General features: G+C 42.3%; 3 protein-coding genes across 8 annotated transcripts in view; 2 read left to right on the top strand and 1 right to left on the bottom strand.

The window, feature by feature from the left end:
• The window catches only part of brf1b (BRF1 RNA polymerase III transcription initiation factor subunit b), a 35,223-nt gene extending 21,230 nt beyond the window's left edge, over positions 1-13,993 (bottom strand). For both annotated transcript variants that reach the window (XM_017438268.3, XM_017438269.3), the window contains exons 1-2: positions 13,685-13,993; positions 12,599-12,804 (exon numbers count right to left, since the gene is read on the bottom strand). In XM_017438268.3, the coding sequence (XP_017293757.1) occupies positions 12,599-12,782 (184 nt within the window). In that variant the 5' untranslated portion in view covers positions 12,783-12,804; positions 13,685-13,993. The remainder of the gene's footprint in view (positions 1-12,598; positions 12,805-13,684) is intronic.
• On the top strand, positions 273-12,406 carry LOC112451536. 3 transcript variants are annotated; one of them, XM_025011140.2, is made up of 21 exons: positions 273-385; positions 1,442-1,500; positions 3,713-3,793; positions 3,940-4,067; positions 4,199-4,339; positions 4,443-4,520; positions 4,827-4,997; positions 5,220-5,316; positions 5,402-5,625; positions 5,750-5,915; positions 5,989-6,188; positions 6,327-6,444; positions 6,541-6,743; positions 7,588-7,705; positions 7,797-7,966; positions 8,116-8,213; positions 8,292-8,407; positions 8,473-8,689; positions 8,948-9,996; positions 10,075-10,368; positions 12,343-12,406. In XM_025011140.2, the coding sequence occupies exons 1-21, from the start codon at positions 360-362 to the stop codon at positions 12,357-12,359; spliced, it is 3,771 nt and encodes a 1,256-aa protein (XP_024866908.1). In that variant the 5' UTR covers positions 273-359; the 3' UTR covers positions 12,360-12,406. The 3 variants fall into 3 exon arrangements, with proteins under 3 accessions (XP_024866908.1, XP_024866909.1, XP_024866910.1); XM_025011141.2 differs by lacking the exon at positions 4,827-4,997; XM_025011142.2 differs by lacking the exon at positions 273-385 and having other exon boundaries at positions 1,459-1,500; positions 4,222-4,339.
• Positions 13,994-14,072: 79 nt separating the features above from the next.
• xrcc3 (X-ray repair complementing defective repair in Chinese hamster cells 3) overlaps positions 14,073-18,112 on the top strand; it is an 18,589-nt gene continuing 14,549 nt past the window's right edge. For 2 of the 3 annotated variants that reach the window (XM_037981478.1, XM_037981477.1), the window contains exons 1-5: positions 14,078-14,315; positions 14,520-14,657; positions 14,731-14,943; positions 15,088-15,242; positions 17,213-17,425. In XM_037981478.1, the coding sequence (XP_037837406.1) occupies positions 14,093-14,315; positions 14,520-14,657; positions 14,731-14,943; positions 15,088-15,242; positions 17,213-17,425 (942 nt within the window). In that variant the 5' untranslated portion in view covers positions 14,078-14,092. Of the gene's footprint in view, positions 14,316-14,519; positions 14,658-14,730; positions 14,944-15,087; positions 15,243-17,212; positions 17,426-18,112 lie in introns of all 3 variants that reach the window. The other variant, XM_017438288.3, reaches the window with a different exon arrangement.

Raw genomic sequence — 18,112 nt, 5'->3', positions numbered from 1 at the left:
TCGGAGACGATCACTAACCGATCGCCCTGATCAGAGACGATCACTAACCGATCGCTCTGATCAGAGACGATCACTAACCGATCGCCCTGATCAGAGACGATCACTAATCGATTCCTCGGATCAAAAACAGTCAGTAATCAGCCCCTCAAGTCGGTGTGTTTGATCAGAACAACCCAGGTCCAATTGGTCCCTGCAGAGTTTTGGTCCAGCTTCAGCCTCCAGCTGTAATCAGACTCAACCAGCTCCAGCCGTGGGGCTGGTTACCATGACAACCAGGTGATTAGCTCACCTGTCTGCAGTGGCTCAGTTTTCCTGCAGAGAGACGGAGCTTCCTGCTGTTAGTGAGTCTTAGTTTCAGCATGAGAACCACTGCAATCTTCCCCAGGTGAGTCTCTCCTGCTCAGGTATATCATGAAGCTCACTGTTTATCTCCAGGCGAGTCTCAGGTAGCGATGAGGAAAATAATCTTTCTGAGCCAGTGAATCAATATGAAGCAGTTGTGTTGAAGCATTTCATAGGTGTGGTGCCATCTTGTGGCCAACTTTCAACATTCAGCTGGTGTCCTGAAACAGTGAGACTCACTTAGCTCTGAGCTTCTAGGTATATCTGAACATTTTCAAGATATGATTAATTATTACTTGTGTTAGAGTTATTATACCATGGTAAAATACTTTACGTAACAGAGACATGGGGAGCACTCCCATTTTCTAAAGTGCTGGTCTTATTGATATCAACCTGGAGCTCATTGTGGATGATTGCTGAGTTGAACTAAATACGAACCAAAAGTGTTGTAAATGTCTAAATCACATTAAATAAATCATGGCTTTTTGTTGCAGTTTAAGCAAAGATGACCCTTAAAAAAAGGGATTTGAACACAGTTCTGCACATAAACACATTACCATATCCATTTCACCAACTAAACATATTTTATCAATGGTGCCTCTGCCTGCCTTTATGTAGAAATATTTATATCCACCAGTTTGCTTCCCTATTTACTTACGTAATTACAATAATGAATGGAAATAAGCTTTATGAGATTGGTGGACTAAAATATTTACAAAGAACAAACTGGGAAAGGATTAGGGGATTCAAAAATTTATGAAAGAAAAAGGTTTTAGCTGAGTTAGGCTTGAGTCTGTTACTCGTGTTCGTTACTACCCCAAGCTAAAGAAAAGATCTTTTTACATGTCCCCTTCTTTCAAAAAACCCAGTTTTTGCAGTGAATTGAACCCTTTTAAAGCCCATGAAACAGTGCAACACTGACGTGACGTAGCGAGGACTCTTTAGCAGAAGTCCCGTGAAATTTGTGCATGCCGTGTCCGCACTCTATACTGCCATGCAACACTTCTGCTTCATGCGCTCAAAATGGTGTGCTTAACATCACTGACCTCAGGTATGACTCTCACCTGTTCAGATAAAACCTCCATGCTGTATTTTTCAGGCTGCTCTTGATCTGCTGCTGCTTCCTGAAAGCATCCAAAGCTGGAGGCCAACTGGACGGTAACCTGGTTTCACTGATTCCTTCAGATGAACAAAGTTTGGCTCAAACGCGGTGGTCGAACTTTCTCACTCGCAGAGTTTGAGAATAAGTTTGGAGTTTTAAGACCTGTGTTTATTTTGATTTAAACGGATTTTAATTTTTTACTGATGTATTGATACAGTCCTGCTCACCATTATTGGCACCCATGAGGTTTAAGTACATATAATGGAATATTTACTGAAGGAAATTCATCAAATGAAACAACATTTTATTGCTGATAGCTTGTGCTTGATGCAAAACAGCAAATGATCAAAAACATTTTAAAAAGATAAACATTATGAGGAAAACAAAGAAAAACATAATTTTTACCATGCCAGTGGTATTGGCACCCTTTGCTGCAAATCAATATGAAAACCCAATTTGGCTCACCTGTTGCAAATCACACATAAAGATCACTTGTGATGGACTGCCTCCACACATATGACATGAATTAACCAATGAATGATCATGAAGATATTCACTCAGCTATGCAAATCATGAAGGGGTGCCAATAACGGTGAGCAGGACTGTAAATGGCTAATACATACCCTCACCATAAACATCAGATTAATTTCAGTCTCTTAAAGATTTATTCTTATTGATTTTCCATGGTGAAATGACTATGCAACATACAACTGCAATGATTTAAAAAAAAAACAAGTTTGAGATTAATATCAAACAATCCTATATTTGTCCGTCAGCACGGAAATTCTGGTGTATCAGCAGCAACATGACAGGCCAATAGAAGCACACAGGATACAAAGTAAAATGTCTCTGTTCAGCATAAAAAGACCCAAGGTTCTGGGAAGGAAAGCAGTCTGGCATCAGAAGACCTAAGGTTTAGAGATGGAGTGTAGGGGACATTCATGCAGAGCTCTGTAGGTGAGGAGAACCTTCTAATGACTCTGAAACCTAACTGGAAGCCAGTGGAGCTGAATGTGGGTTGGAGTGATGTGTTGCAGGGTTTGGTGCAAAACAGAATCCTGGCAGCAGAGTTTTGGACAGACTGAAGGCGAGCAAGAACCTTATTAGCTGTCCCAAACAAGACTTCACTGCAGTTGTCCAAATGGGAGGTGAAGATGTGGATAATGGTTTCTGCTACAGAGTCTGGGAGCAACAGGTGGTCTGGATGTTTTTGAGGTGGGGTGGGGTGGGAAGCTGATTTTTGTAATAGATTCAAAGGAGAGTGTTGATTAAAGGATAACACCAAGGTTCTGCACCTCAGAAGCTGGGCAGATGGAAGATCCATCTATATCCAGAATATCTCCAACCTTCTGAGCAGAGTCTTTGGGGCAACAAACAGTTGCTTATTTTTTTTATTTTTTTAGTTGAGTATGAGTAGATTAGAAGACATTCAGGCTTTAATGCCCCACAGGCAGTTGACAGAGCAAAGGGGGGATGGTAGGTGATGTGACCAAAAGGAAGCTGAATTCTGCAGCTGTCCACATAAACAAGCCTTCAAAGAAAAGTTTGACTGTCAGACGAGACGAAGATTGAGCTGTTCGAACACCGTAACAAGGACGTTTGAAGGAGTCAAACCTGAGAACAATGCGCCAGCTGTCAAGCATGCTGGTGGGAGCATCATGTTGTGGTACTGATACACTGAACAAAGTGGATTGAATAATGACTACCTCCCAAATTCTTTAATTCCACCTCAAATAAACTGCTGGATGGGTGAGACTTTGACAAAGTTGTGGTCCAACAGGACAATGATCCCAAATACACATGAAAACTGGTTTATGACAAGAGCAAGCGTGCTAACGTCAGCCTTCCAGAATGCCCTTCTCTAAACCCTGACCTCAACCAGATTGAAAATTTGTGGTCTATAGTTAAAAGGTGTGTCTGTGCAGGAAACCGACAAATTTAAAAGAATTCCACCAATTCTGCCAAGAAGAGTGGACAAATTTCAGCCAGAATTCTTCCAGCAGTTTGATGAAGACAAAAAGCCTGTGGTCCAGGTGCAACTTGCTAAGAGACATTTAATCAAATATTTGTGGGAGATTGTGGTGGGTCGATCTGTATGTATAATTGTGACCCTGTAAATAGCCTTTTTATTTATTTTTAAATCTATCATTCATGTTGTATGTACTAATCATTACACCCTGGAGATAACTGTTCAAATAAATGATTAAAGAGCAAATTCTCACCACAGCTGTAACTACCTGTAAGTGTATGTTGTGGCTCTGTAAGCAGGTTTGGTCCGGTCCGAGTGTCGGGATCAGTACTTATGGATCCAGGTGGCCTCTGCACAGAAACCTCGCTTTGAAGCTGTAGGTCAGTTTAATATTGCTGCTAAACATCTTCACTGTTCTCAGTGTCTCTAACGTCTTACGACTCGCTGTTCTGCGAACATCCTTCATTGACTATAACGTCTCATCACTGTTCTGCAAATGTCCATCATCTGTAACGTCCTCACAAAGACCAAGATGGAGTCCATTCCATCAGCGAGCAGCTTTCCTTGCGCTGTGGTTACACCATCAGTGCCTTCAAGATGGATGGCTTCACCACCTTCAGAGCTTCATACTATTCCTGCTTCACCAACAATCAGGTAACTGTCTGGGGGATTCTGAAACCTGTGGGTCCGGAGGGGTCCTGAGACCCACAGGAGCAGCGTTTCCTTGATGACTTACGGCAGTAGCAGATGTTCAGCTGTGTGTAATTTTTGTATTTATTTTTTAGAATGACGAGTTGTTCACCTTCAGGTTTAATGTGATTGTAAGTGATGGAGGTGGCAGGTGGAGCAGTCGACCTATTTCCACTGTCTGTTCTGGTCTCTCCTGGACCCACAGAGAGATCACTTGTGAGGAAGATTACATGGAGGTCAGGACACTTTTTTTTTTTCTTCTTCTTTTTAAACTAAAGTTTGTTACCAGCAGAACAATAGATTGACTTGGTTGAAGATCCGGTTCGGTTTTGTTGGCAGGTGAATGTGAACAGAGAGTCATCATGTGGAGGTCAGAGGTCAGAGGGCAGACAAGAGTGGCAGAAGGCCCTTTTTCAAGTAAATCACTCAAACATAAACATTAGTTTGATTGACAGAAGCCCCTTAGTGGTTCTCCTGGTCCTGGGTTAATCTGTAATCTACTAAAGGTATGCAGATAATCTATAAACCTAGACTAGAGCAATAATCTGAGTCTAGTCTTTCAGCTCCTTCAGTTTAAAAAAAACGAGCTCTTGATTCTTTATTTTAACTGTCCAACAAATCAGCTGGATAAATTCCTCTACAAAATCCCATGTATTCTGCACAGAGATCTGACTGCCCTGAACAGTTTGCAGTGTTCTGTGTTTGATGGTTTGTGGTTTTCAGGCTCAGAAAACGGCCAGTGTGGCCTGGCAGCTGATGTTCCTGCAAAACGATGGGCGGACCTTCTCCATGTCCATCCCAGAGGCCCAGAAGTGGGGCTATGGTCTTACTGCTACTGCCAACAGGGTGGTCTTTCGATCCCCACACAAACAGCCACATGCTGAGGTCACAATGGTGGGCAATCACAGATGGACACCAGAAACAAACTACAGAAAAACCAGGGATGTTTTGTAGCCTACCATGTCTTTACTACATGTAGACTGTGGGCTTGAAGAGGTCCTGATAACTGATACATTGTAGATTTGAACATACTGAAAACTAAGGAAGAGCAGACATTTTGGATTTGGTTTTCAATTTTTGTGATTCAGCTCTGACCTGAAGATAATCCTGTTTTAGGTGGAAGGCATCCCTGTCAAAGTCCTCCAGGTATTTCTGTTTTTTAAGCAGAAGCTGCTGGTGGTGATGATTGACATGTCCATGGTTTGCACAGTCAGTAAGTTTTTAAGTTCTTCAAAACCTCCTGAACAAGATACTGGCTGCAGACTGAAGCTAACCTTGATTCTGCTGGACCCTTTTAGATTCTGGATCATTTGATGGCACCCAGTTGCTCTGGAACATACCCCAGGTTCTTCCTGCTCTGGTTGGAAATGGAGCCAGATTTCAAAGTCAAAGCTTCAAACTGGGACTGGGGGATGCGCTGCTGGATGAAGCCACAGCCTTCTCTAAAGGTCTCAAAGTGGTTCAGGAGGGAGGAATCGTGAAGGTTGGAGTTCCTGTTGGAACAGAAGGAGGCTACAGGAAGGTAAGGTCTCAAGGGACTGGTCTGTGTGACATGAGGTTTGATCCTTTAACTTCTGTTTGTAACATCCAGTGTTTACATTGGATGCTGATGGTTGGTATATCTGATGGTCTGTTCTCTTCTGCAGAGTTTGGTGGAGGAAAATGTCTACAAGGAGGTTTACACAATCCTGCTGATGTATGAACATGTCTTCTCTTTGGTTTATGAGGACGACAATGCCATAGACACCAAACATAGAATCCTGAAAGTCCTTGAGACACCGCTAATCTGCCATCCACCGTTCAGCCTCAACCGTAAGCTTTCCAGAGCTGTAAAGACCTGTAACTCTCATCCATCACTGTTTCAATTTCAATTTCCTTCCTGCAGAGACCATAAGTAAACATCAGATGTTCAGCGTCTACCTGGGAAACATCCCAGCAGATGTCCTCATGGAGAGCATCTTGATCAATGGGAAGATGTTGGAGAAGTCAGAACAAGGCCTCAGCATTAGTTCAATTGTTCACCTGAATGGCAGCCAAGCATACAAACTGCAATTGCCCTTCGATAATGCTGCTGTCCACTGGACGGTGAGACCACCACTTGTCCCACCTCAGTCTGTGGTTTCAGCAGCAATGTCTCCTTTGCTTGCTATGACCTGTAGCACCGCTACAACCATCAGAAACCACTTTAAGTGTTTATACTGAATCTTTTTTTTTCTCCAACAGAACGTGGGTGGAGGTGTAGTGCAGTACTCTATTGACATAAACTTTACTCTGACCATCATGCCCCAGAAAGAGTCCTACTTCCACCAAGCATTCATCACAGCACAGGTCTTTAATGCCTGTGAGTACAGTTACTGCCGTCTGTTTGACCTCTAAACTCTTGAAAACTAAGACTTTGATTATTTTATTTTCCTGTTAAACTTTGTCTTTTCTGAAGTTCCTCCAGAAATCACAGCTCAATGTTTGGATGGAGGGATCTTATTCAGTGTGGTCAGACAGTCTCAGAGTCTTTGGGAGGTGGGCATTGACAACGAGCCTCTCACAGCAGCATTAGTGGCTCAGAGAGGGTACCATCTTCTTAACGATAGCCACAGAACCACCCTGGAAGTTCCCGTTTTCTCTGTCGGATACACTTATGAGGTAAAAGACTACTGTTCCTCACAGTCAATCAACATGCCTGAGATGATGAGGTTCTTCCAGGTCACAGAATCTGATGTTTTAAAGCATACCTTCACAATGTAAGTGGGCTATAGTGTTGCCAAATCTCACAAGAAACCAGATGCACAAAATCGAGCCCAAAAGAAGCGAACCCACTCATCACCACCCTGTTGGCAGCCTTGCAAAGAAATAGAGATGTATAATCATCTTAACTTTTTTCTATTTTAGATTTGTTCATGTATGCGTGTGTGTGCGTGTTTTTAAAAAAACAAACAAACGGGATAACATAAACAGAACAGCATATGAAACTAACCAACAAGCCAACCTGAGGCCGAGTGGGAAAGGTCATGTATGCCTTTGTCTGCTGCTGTTGTTGTTGGCAGATGCTACAACTGTTTTTGTTTTGTTGGCAGAGACATTACACACAGGAGTATACCTAAATATGTAACTACACTTTCTAAACAAGTTAAAAAAGAAAAACCCTTGATGAATAATATTATCAAAAATGAGCCCAAAATTGCCTATAATAAAAAGATTTTGTGACTATTATCAGCTATCTATGGTAAAAAGCTGTTTTTTGGTGTTTTAAATATCCTGAAAAATGATCAGTAGTTTGCACTCAAGGATGAATCTCTGAATCCAATCTGTCAAAACTTTGGATTTTATAAGAATTTGTGTAGAACTGTGGGTGTTGTGGCGATAAACCAAAGCTTTACTCCAGCTTTTTAAGGGCACTTGAATGTAGTAAAACTTTATGCAGAGTAACTCTAATCTTGACTCATCCGAGTTTCAAAATCAAATGTAAATCAGTCCATTTATTTTTCAGGAAATCAACTTGTCAAACTTCTATGCAACTTTTAAGCTTCTTTTAAGAAACTCCAAAACCTTGGAGGTCCAGGCGTCCACCTCCAAACGCTGTCTCTTCAGAACTGAAGACATGATAGGTAACCTGTAACTTTAACCCTTGTTAGACCTCAAAGGTAAAATTTGTTTTCAAGTTCTAACTGCACTAATGTTCTTCATTTTCTGGGTCAGTATGTTCTGCAGATGGTACCATGACAGTGGTAGCAACCCCAGCTTCCACCTGGCCTTCGGTGCAGCCTGAAAGAACCAGTCTGCTAGACCATACCTGCAAACCCAAACAAACCAATGGAGCCAGAGTTCTGTTTGAGTTTAAGCTGAATTCGTGTGGCACCAAAGCTATGGTATGGTTTGTTTCTGGTGAAGCAACATAACCTAAGAGCACCAGAAAACTGTAAAGTTGGATTCTGATGTAGAAAACTACAAGCATTAGTCTTAACTTGGTTATCCATATACAACCACTAAGATTAAAGTAACAGAGTATTTTTAACAGATTGGGGACTGGTATGCAGTTTATGAGAATGAGATCCTTCACGATCGACTGCTGATTGCAGATGGACCGAACTTCATCTCCAGAGAGCCTCAGTTCAAGTAAGAACACTTAAACCCTCAGCATAAAAATAAATTCTTCCTGGAATTGTTGTAAAGATATGTTTGACTCTCCATAAGGGTGACGGTGAGATGCTTCTATCCTCTGAGTGCAGTCAACAGAGTATCTATGGACCGGATCTTTACATCAGCAAATCCTGGATTTGGATCTGTGAGAGTCTTTAAGAGCCACAGAGGTCAGAGTTCTTCAGTGTGAAACACTGCCTTAAGTTACAAATGTCTAATGACTTCTCTCTAACAGGTTCAGTCAACAAACACTGTTCACATCAGCATTTTGTCAATGGTCCTAAACTTCACCCAAACCCAGCAACAGGGGGAACTCTACCTCACTTGGGCTTCAGGCCTCGATCCAAACCAGGACCAAGTCATTTTATTACAGTACCAGGAGGACAAAAGCAGTTACAGTTCACCATAAACCAAGATCAGAGCTTAGAACATCAAACCAGCCAGGTTCCTCAGTAAGTTTTCTTAAGTGTGTCTTGCTGCATAGAGAGATTCTCCACTGGAAACATGTGATCTACATCTCCACTCGTTGGGGCAAAGGGTTGCATGTCTGGCAAAGGGTTAAGGGAATACATAAAACAACTGAAGATCACGTTTCTAGTGGAGATTCTTTTCATGTTCTGCAGCTCTGTTTTTTTTTCATCTTGGTAATCTGAAGTAGCAAAATCAGAAACGGAAGATTCTGGTGTTTAATTGTTCACGCTTTTCTCCAGATCTTACCGGTTACCCCATGATAGGAGCCAATGGGAACATCTCTACACACCAAACCAGAAATTTAAAGGAGAGGAATGGGAAACTTCAGGACCAACCCTGGGGTCATTTAACAGGATTCCTGATGGTGGTGATTTGGGAAAACCAAGTCAGAAGCTTAAAAGTCTGAACAGCTTGGCTGAGGAAGCCAGGGACTCTGGGTTGCCATGGGATCAGTCCAGTTCTGCTCACAGAAACATTGTTCAGGAGAATCCATCCTTGCAGAGACTTCCCACTGAACTCTCATTTGGTATGACAGAACTAAGTCCACCATCTTTGAGTCTTCATGGGCCAAGTGGTGAGCTAGAAGTTTTCCACATGATGGAGAGGCCAGTTTACCAGAATTCACCTCAAACTCATCAGACCCATCTTTTCATGCAACCACAAGATTACATCAGTAATGAGCCACCCCAAACTAATGAACGAAAAACACTTGTTCCTGCTGATTTCAATACAAACATCCCCAATTGGTCCAAAGTCCTGAAGGAGACTTTCCACAATGAACAGGGCCCTGAAACCAGCAGAGATGTCCAAAACCTGGAGAGCCTTAGACCTTTTGAAAGTACTGTTCAGTCCAGAGTGCAGAACATCAGGGTAAAGCCTCCAAGCAAATATGTGTCTTTTGTCCCACATCTCAACCAAAAACCTGTTGTCCACCGAACTCGCTCCCAAAACTCCAATCCATCTCAGTACCCCACTGTTTTGACAGCTGGCAATGGTGATGGGAACCAGAGGACCCGCCAACAAACTGAGCTCGGAGGTTCAAACACAGGAGAGGAACGTGTTCATAAGAGACCAGATGTTTTAATTTTGACACCAAAACAAGTTCTTGAAAAAGTTCAAGTCCAACCAGATCGATCATCAATAAAGGTTACTAATCAGTTTCCAAATCAGGTGGAATGGGTGCTGAAATCTCTAAGCCAGACGGAGCCCCAGCCCATGCTGGTTCAATCATTAGCAGAGACAGAAAACCAAAAACAAGAATCCGTTCCAGGTGTCCCTCAGACCTCAGGTAAGAACTGATTATCCCATTATCAGTCTTTTAATTAATTATTTTTTTTACATTTGCCAAACACCTTTTTATCATCAGGAGTATCTCACATCAGAATAAGACCGGCTGGACTCCCAGTAAGAACTCAAACTCCAGACCAGTCTACAATCTCTCAGAACCAAGAGTATCCAACCAATGTTGGAGGTACCAGAATGTTCCATCAGAGCAGCATGAGCACGACAAATTCTGGTGACCAAAACCTAACCACAGGAGGCGCAAAGTTCACTCTACAAACTTACTCTGAAGATTCAGAACCGATGACCCAAAGCTGGTTGGGCTGTGGTGGTAAGCCAGGTCAAGATGGAGCTAGTGTCCATGGAGGCATCTTCAGAGGTACTACACTTACTTACACCAGATCCTCAAATGTTTTGATAGAAACTACAGAAACTGGACCAGCTAAATGAGAGACTTCCTTTGGAAGCGGAACCTTTTGGCTCTTAAAAGATCCAGTGATACAGGCTGCAGGATCAGACCCTCATCAAGTAACTTTAGATTTAGTTCTGCGTTTTAAGATTAGCAGAGCTGCTACCACCATGTCAGCTGATGCTGAGAACCTTAAGTTCAGTGGATCCACGATGGCTGTTAACAATGTAGATCCATCAGATAATTACAATGTTTTTCAAGAACTGATTGAAGAGCCTGGTTTTACCTGTCATGAACCTGAAGCTCTCCACTGAAACACTGATTTTGATTTAAACACAGGAGGCCTTATGTATGAATGTTGCATACAAACATTAAGGTTGCACATGCCATGTTCCACGCACATGTAGGGATGTATGAAAATGAAAGTGTGCGTAAATATACACACATTTCTGACCTGCTGTGAAAAGTGCATAGTGCTAGGCAAACTTTTCCAGTCAACAGTTTCAAACTACAAAGTACTGAAACTCTCCTAAATATACCAAAATATGACTATTCGGTTTTCTGAATTCAAGATGCACTTGACCTGCTGGCACATGATGATGCCTGGTTTATGATCTGATTCAGAGTCCCAGGACCATTCTGTTGGACCTCTGAGCTGATCTGGCCCCAGCCTTACACAGGGAAACTAGGAGGAGCTGTGTGCTGCCAGTATCAGTTCCAGTCCTCGCCACGCTGGGGTTCAGCCTTTCAGAGGGATCTGACTGACAAGTCGGCCCAGAGCTGTGCCATGCCAGCCATATGATGTCCAGATTTATTGTATTCCCTACACTGTGGCTAAAATGCTGTATTGATGAACAGCGTCTCATTTCTTGACATGAACTATTTAACAAATAGGCCTCGAAGTTCTCCTAAGCCCCCGAGTGCCTCTGTGTTTACAGTAATCATTAAACATGTGTGTAAAGTTAGAAATGCCTCAGCCTCAGATCTGCACCCCTGGTTCACTTCATTTACAATAATAGTATGTAACTCGTGCAGAAAGCGGTGTCTAACATTAGTGGATGAGAGGTGATGGACAGCCGTCCTTCACTTCCACTTCTATTTCTGACTATTTAACCTTTCTGTTCCTTCTGCAGGTGTGCTCTGCTTTGACAAGCACAGCTTCACACATTAAATGGTGCAAACACCAGAGGATAGCTTGACAAATACGTTTTTATGCCCGACTACCTTTTATTTAGGAGCATCTCTGACTTGCATTCCATGAAATTTCTAATTTTCCTGCATCTAAACATATTTTTTTATCATGCAGAGAGGAGAATCCAACACCAGGACATTTTTTATTCAATTTGCATATTTAAATGGTGGTGGGTCAGGGGATTTGTTTCATCTGAATATTTTTGTCTGTGTGCCAGCTCTGAGTATGATAGCTGCTGACTCTTTCATACACGAGGCCCCTGGTCTTTAAAAAAACATGGAAAAAAGACCAGTTACACCTAAGAACATCCACGGACCAAGAATCCAAAAAACAAGAACCTAACATTACAACAAATTTCCTGGGTTGGGTTGGATTTCAGACCTCTCAAATGTTTAAACAAGTTTCACCACCTGGTGTGATGGAAAACAGCAAGGATGTGTGTGAAATTTCCATGTTCTATATATTTTTAAATGATGTAATTTGTGGTTATGGGATGAGTTTCTCCCTGTAGGTTCTGTGAGGCTGCCTCAGACCTTCAGAACCAGACTGAAGCTGATCTGAGTCTTAGATTTAATCAGGGCTTCACAGCTGATTACAAAAACAGGACCTTGATTGAAGAGCAAGGTTAATCTTATTCTAAAATGAGATTTAAATTCTGTTCTGAGAAGTATAATATGGATTGAACATTTGTTGACCCGACAGTAAAAAGCTTGTGCTACTGAACAGCTGATCATGTTTTTCTTTCCTCGCAGGCAAACCAATCGGCTGAGTAATCAATCAACTGCTCACTAACAAATAAAGTTTACTTCAATCCTGTCTGCTTTGTTTGTTGGACTTTTCTGATCCATTTCTGTTGGGTTTAGAGCTGAAGGACCAAAACTCAGTTGGTTTTAAACAATTCTTGAATCAGCCATTTCTATTTGGACCTAGCAGCTTTCAGCTTTCTGTTTCTGTAAGTGCTGTATTGGTCATCTGGGTCCAGTTCTGGTCCTGCTGGTAAGAACTCACCGTCGGCAGAAACGAACTGTCCCACGGTGGAAGACACGCCTCCACTTCCCTCAACAAACTGGACCTCAGAAACAATGATGTTGTCCTCCAGAACTGAACCGCAGCCTGTACACACGGCGCTGCCCCGGGCCTGGTCCACATCGATGTCGGAGCCCCCACAGGTCCGGCACACCCGGGAGGTCATGGTTGGAGTCAGAGGTCAGCACCTGTAGGAGAAGATCAGTAAGTTTAGATCTAATTTTAAGATTCTGTTGCTTCTGGTTCTGACCTGCTGAGAAGCAAACATCAAATTACTAACGGAAAATAAGGACTTTGTTGGAATTTCATTTTAAAATTTGAGATTCTGACATTTTACCATAATTTAATCTAAAACTGTTGATGCTGCAGGGGGAGGTTAGTCCTGGATCTGAACCTGCTGGAATGGGGGGGCAGTCCTGGATCTGAAGCTGAGATCCTAATGAGGTCGTGTTGGAGGAGGACCAAAGAAGGCCCTGATGGGGACATGCTGGGCTGTGATTGATGTCAGTCAAACTGAGTCCATGTGTTGGATCAACCGGTCACCAGCTGCAGCCGGGCAGGTGAAGTTTACACCCAAGTTCAGGTACATCAGCTGAATACCCTGCTCAAACTCAGCAGCTAAATCAGCTCGTGCTGGGCAGAAATAAAACTGTTGTGTAGAAGCTGAGTTAAACTGTGAATAAAATACGGGTTTATGATGTTTACAAATCATTTTGTTTTTATTTTAAATTTAATATTCAAAATTTGACTATTAAGTTAAAGTTTAACACAGATGTTCCCCCTGACACGTACTTTGTCTCACATTTTGTTGGTTTGGATCTAGTCACCCTAAACCAGAACCAAATGGCGCAGTAAAAATAAAGATGAAGTTCTTACTGGACAGGAACGGAACCTTTCAGACTGCGATAGTTCAGTTTACAAAAATTAAACACAGATTCTGATTTTAAAAACAACAGAACCAGAAAAGTAAAACCCCTCCGGGTTCGAACTAGCAACCTTCACCCTAACAAAGGCGTATCTGTAACCACTAAACCCTCGGAACCACAGACCCAACATGTCCAAACTCACCAGAATACTGACGGGCAGAAGAACTAGAATAGCTGGAAACCACGAAGTTCGATCCGTATTTCAGAAAATAAGTTTCATGTTTTTACAGAATCAGAACCACAGCATTTTCAATTAAATACCAGTTTTTGTTTTTTAATCAGCGAGCAGGATCAATAGTTGTTTTCCTCTCGTGTCGCAACCATATGACGTCATTATAGAGCACACAGCTCATAATGGTGTTTGTGTGTGAGTCGATAATGAAACATTTAAATTTTACGGAATCAAATTTTAAGCAGAGTGTTTGCGTCATTGCTGTTCCCTGAGAAGAACCAGGCCCGTTTATAAAGGAGCAGCGGTACCGTTCCCCCTCCGGACCCGGTATTTGGTTCGATCCGGCGCCCCAAGATGACGTTCTTATTCAGGCGGGTAATGACGTCATTTTTCAACGCTACTTTCATAAACAAACGGTGTAAAACAGTAAAACCGGAGTCAGGACCGGACCGGTGGCGAGATGATCTGGGACCAGCTGCAGCTCAACCCGACTATCACCGCGGCGTTACAGAGAGGTCCGAACCGAACCGAGTCCTCCAGAACCCACCAGTGTTTCCTGACGTGCAGTTAGTGACGGGGTTAGGGTTAGTTTGGAGTCTAGGTTAGTTCCTTAGGTTTTCAGACAGTTTTTACCAGAACATTGTCAGAATTAAATTTAAACATTCTCAGTGATTTACCACATATTTTATGTTGCTCTGGGTACAGACAAAGGCTCAGTAAAACATGAGTTTGTTTGTCAGCATTATCACTATGAACCTATAAGAATGTAGCTGCTAATGACACACTGACCCCTTTCCTTCTCCAGCTCAGCTGAAGTCCTTTAAGGAGGTTGTGTGTGTTTCTGGTCTGGACCTGCAGAGACTCACTGGTCTGTCTCAGGCCGAGGTCCAGGAAGTGCTTGCTGCCGCTGCCGCTGCCTGCAGAAGCCATAGCCCAGTCACAGGTCAGACGGGTTTGGTAATGTCATTCTTTCATGTCACTCCAAGATGAGAGTACTGATGTTACTACACGCTCAGCCCTGCAGCTGCAACGGGGCGAGCATCATGGGTACGAGTTTGGCCTCAGGCTTGGTGTTGGCTGTCCAGTTCTGGACCAGCTGCTGAGGGGCGGTCTGCCTGTTGGTGGCGTCACTGAGCTGTCAGGAGAGAGCGGGGCAGGAAAGACCCAACTGGGCCTGCAGCTAAGCCTGTCAGTGCAGTATCCCCAAGAACATGGAGGCCTGAACTCAGGTCAGTGAACACAAAATCAGGGAATACAATGTCACTGAACATGTAATCTGCAAATACAGTGTCATTGAACGTATCACCGGGTAATGCACAGTCATCGCCCCACTATTCCTGCAGCTGGCCAACTAGGTGAACTATGTGTTTCAGGAGCGCTGTATATCTGCACCGAGGACCCATTTCCCATCAAGCGTCTGCAGCAGCTGATCTTAGAACAGCCAGTGCTGCGCTCTGATGTCCCTCCATCTTTGATCAGCGGTATTCGGTTCAGTGATCAGGTTTATATCGAACACACGGCTGACTTGGTGAGTTTTCATCCTGACCTGAGTTCAGATTTATAATAATCACAAATCTTTAAGTTAATTCACACACATATGTCAACCTATAAAACTACTTTACAAACTCAAACAATAAAAAGTGAACAAATATTAATTGTTACATTCAGATTTTCATTGGACAATCTAATATCAGGAGGCTACTGGATGTCCTAAATATCTGTCTTTCGACCCCCCTGGTTTTTTTATTCTATTATTTATTGTAATGGCATTAAGAGACCTTGTTTATGACCTCTGACCTACCGTCATCTTTGACCAACTGTCCTCTATCTAAAGTACACCTTTCTGACAAACCCCAAGGTTTTCCAGCATGAGCAATGTGAAATTCCTAGTTTACTATCAAGCTACCAAACTAAAGAGAAAGCCTTGGCAAACTCACAAATGTAATTGTTTGTTTTGTCATTTGAACTAGAAACTTAAGTTGGGAAAAAACTTTTGCACCTTTCAGAGCTTTGCTCAGCTTGTGTGTCGTCTGACTCCTGCTGCATGAGCTGCTTGCTTGCCAGCCCTCTTCAAACATCACGGCATCTTCAGCTGACCTTAGATGGAACACAGGTCACTGACCTTGAACGGGCTCTGGGCTTTAACCTACCTCCTTGGCGTGGTGCTGTCAAGGTCTCAGCAGCCTCTGAAGTTCCTCAAAAGGTGCAGTCAAAACTGGACAAACAGTTTCTGATCTGCTAGGACACCTTTGACCCTGGGTGGTGAGAGAGAGAGACAAAAGAAGAAGCAGTGTGGGTCTGGCTATTACGTTTTAAGGCAATGCAAGTTTGATAAAACAACCTTTATTTCCAATCTGACAATCTGGCACAACTCTTAACATCCTTCTGACCAAATTCTAACATGAACTGCTTATCAAAATTGTCTAAATTCTTTGTGCATATAATTCGAAAACCGCTTTAATCAAACATTCTGTTCAAAAGATTATTTTGTTTCAGATAAACTTATAATCAAAGTCTTACTTCAGATCATTAAATAACTTTTTGTCACTTTCAGTTCTTTATCAGGTTAAATTATGTTCAAATTAATTTCTTTAGTTATTCCTTTTGTATCTACATAAAAGGAATAACGAAAGAAATGAATTAACATATGTTCCCCCACATTCTTAGTATTAGTCTTAGTTTTGTTGTGTTGTCTTAATTGTTTATTGTCGATTTTGTCTGATTTAGATTATTTTTATAATGAACTCCTAAAAGACAACATGTGGTTGCCTCCTTATTGGGTGTAATTATAAGAGTTACCTGTAATTATGTAAGTAATGGATTCTATTTCTTTCAACTGTTGAGATTTGATGGGTAAACAGATTAGGTAATCCAATGACTGATGACACCTTATAGTTATTTAATCTGTTATTGGTCAATATATTTATATATATCCCTGTGATGGACATGCAACCTGTCCAGGGTGTACCCCGCCTCCTCACCTGCGCAATGAGCGAGAGACATTGAAATGATGCTGTTGTTTACCAAGGTCTGTGTCAGATGTTGAGGAACTAGGACAGTTTCATGACATTCATGGATGAGGGCAGAGAACGCTGTTAGAATGCTACTGTACAAGAAGAATGTGGGAACTATGGAAACTTTGATACCCAACATCCAGATTGACTGAGAAACAACTTTGGGCCCAAAGTTCCAACATTTGAGAAAAAAATCTGCTATTGAACTTAGAAACTGATGAGGTCCATCAAAGATGCTGTGGCGAGGGAGTTCCAGGATGACAGGTCATGGAGATATACCATCATTCTCGCCATCCGAGAATGGCCACCAAGTTTTAATGTTAGGGTTTGTAAAGTAGTTTTACACATGCGCTGATTGTTTTTTTGTGGATAAACAAGAGCACTAACTGTTCTACATATATTCAAACATATCTGTGATAAATTGAGACTAATTTCTCTCCATAGCTGACTGACTGGAGACTCACAAGTGTGTGTTCGTCTTCAGGAATCTCTGCAGGTGTGTCTGTCCTGCCGCGCCCCCCTCCTGCTGGCTCAGGGTCTGGTCCGGATCATCGTGATTGACTCGGTGGCGGCTCTGTTCAGGTGTGAGTTCCAAGCAGATGATTGGCTGGAGAGGAACAAACAGCTGCTCGCCTTCTCTTCCAGCCTCCGTCACCTTAGCCACGAGTTCAACACACCTGTCCTCTGCATCAACCAGGTGTGTGTTGCCTTTAGGTTTATCCATAAACTCGGGGTTACCTGACTCAGTTTTCACACAACACTTTTTGGATAACCCCTCAGGTTAAATAACATTTATCAATTTGTTATCTTTTTTTAATTTAAACAATTTCTGTAATCAAAATATTAACTATAAAACCAGTTTATGGTATTAAAAATCAAATTTTATAGACACATCTTTCTGAAAACATTTCAAGGTTAAGGTCACTTTATTAATAGCCATAGGTAGACTTGTTCTGCAGTGGTTCAAAACATCCATACAGACATGCAAACATCATAACACCACCAGAAATAAATATAATCGTGTTCAAAGTGCTCCAAGCTCCACAACTCAAGTCAAAGCAGGACACAAAAGAGGGGAGCAAGACTTAAAAGACCATGAAACCAACTAATCTAAACTTAATCTGAGAAATCCATTAAAACCTGAGGAAAACCATTGAAAGTGGCAGCATCATTTCATCTGGTTGAATTCAGTAACAGCAGCTGAAACCAAGCTGTTCATCTTTTCCTCATTTAGGGACGAAGAATCTTCTTCCAGAGGGAAGAAGCTGAAACTCACTGTGAGGGACTGTTGATCTGTCCAGGTGTCCCTGTAAGAACTGTTGATCTGTCCAGGTGTCCCTGTGAGGGACTGTTGATCTGTCCAGGTGTCCCTGTAAGGGACTGT

This window comes from Kryptolebias marmoratus, linkage group LG19 (genome assembly GCF_001649575.2).
Source record: "Kryptolebias marmoratus isolate JLee-2015 linkage group LG19, ASM164957v2, whole genome shotgun sequence".
In the NCBI taxonomy this organism is placed as follows: domain Eukaryota; kingdom Metazoa; phylum Chordata; class Actinopteri; order Cyprinodontiformes; family Rivulidae; genus Kryptolebias; species Kryptolebias marmoratus.
Note: the sequence above shows the minus strand (reverse complement) of the source record. Positions and strands in the feature narration are given on the sequence as shown.

Coding starts and splice junctions, on each gene's coding strand:
- LOC112451536 (XM_025011140.2), top strand. CDS start 360: ATGAGAACCACTGCAATCTTCCCCAG. Junction 6,744..7,587: donor CTGTCGGATACACTTATGAG/GTAAAAGACTAC, acceptor TTTATTTTTCAG/GAAATCAACTTGTCAAACTT. Junction 8,690..8,947: donor CAAACCAGCCAGGTTCCTCA/GTAAGTTTTCTT, acceptor GCTTTTCTCCAG/ATCTTACCGGTTACCCCATG.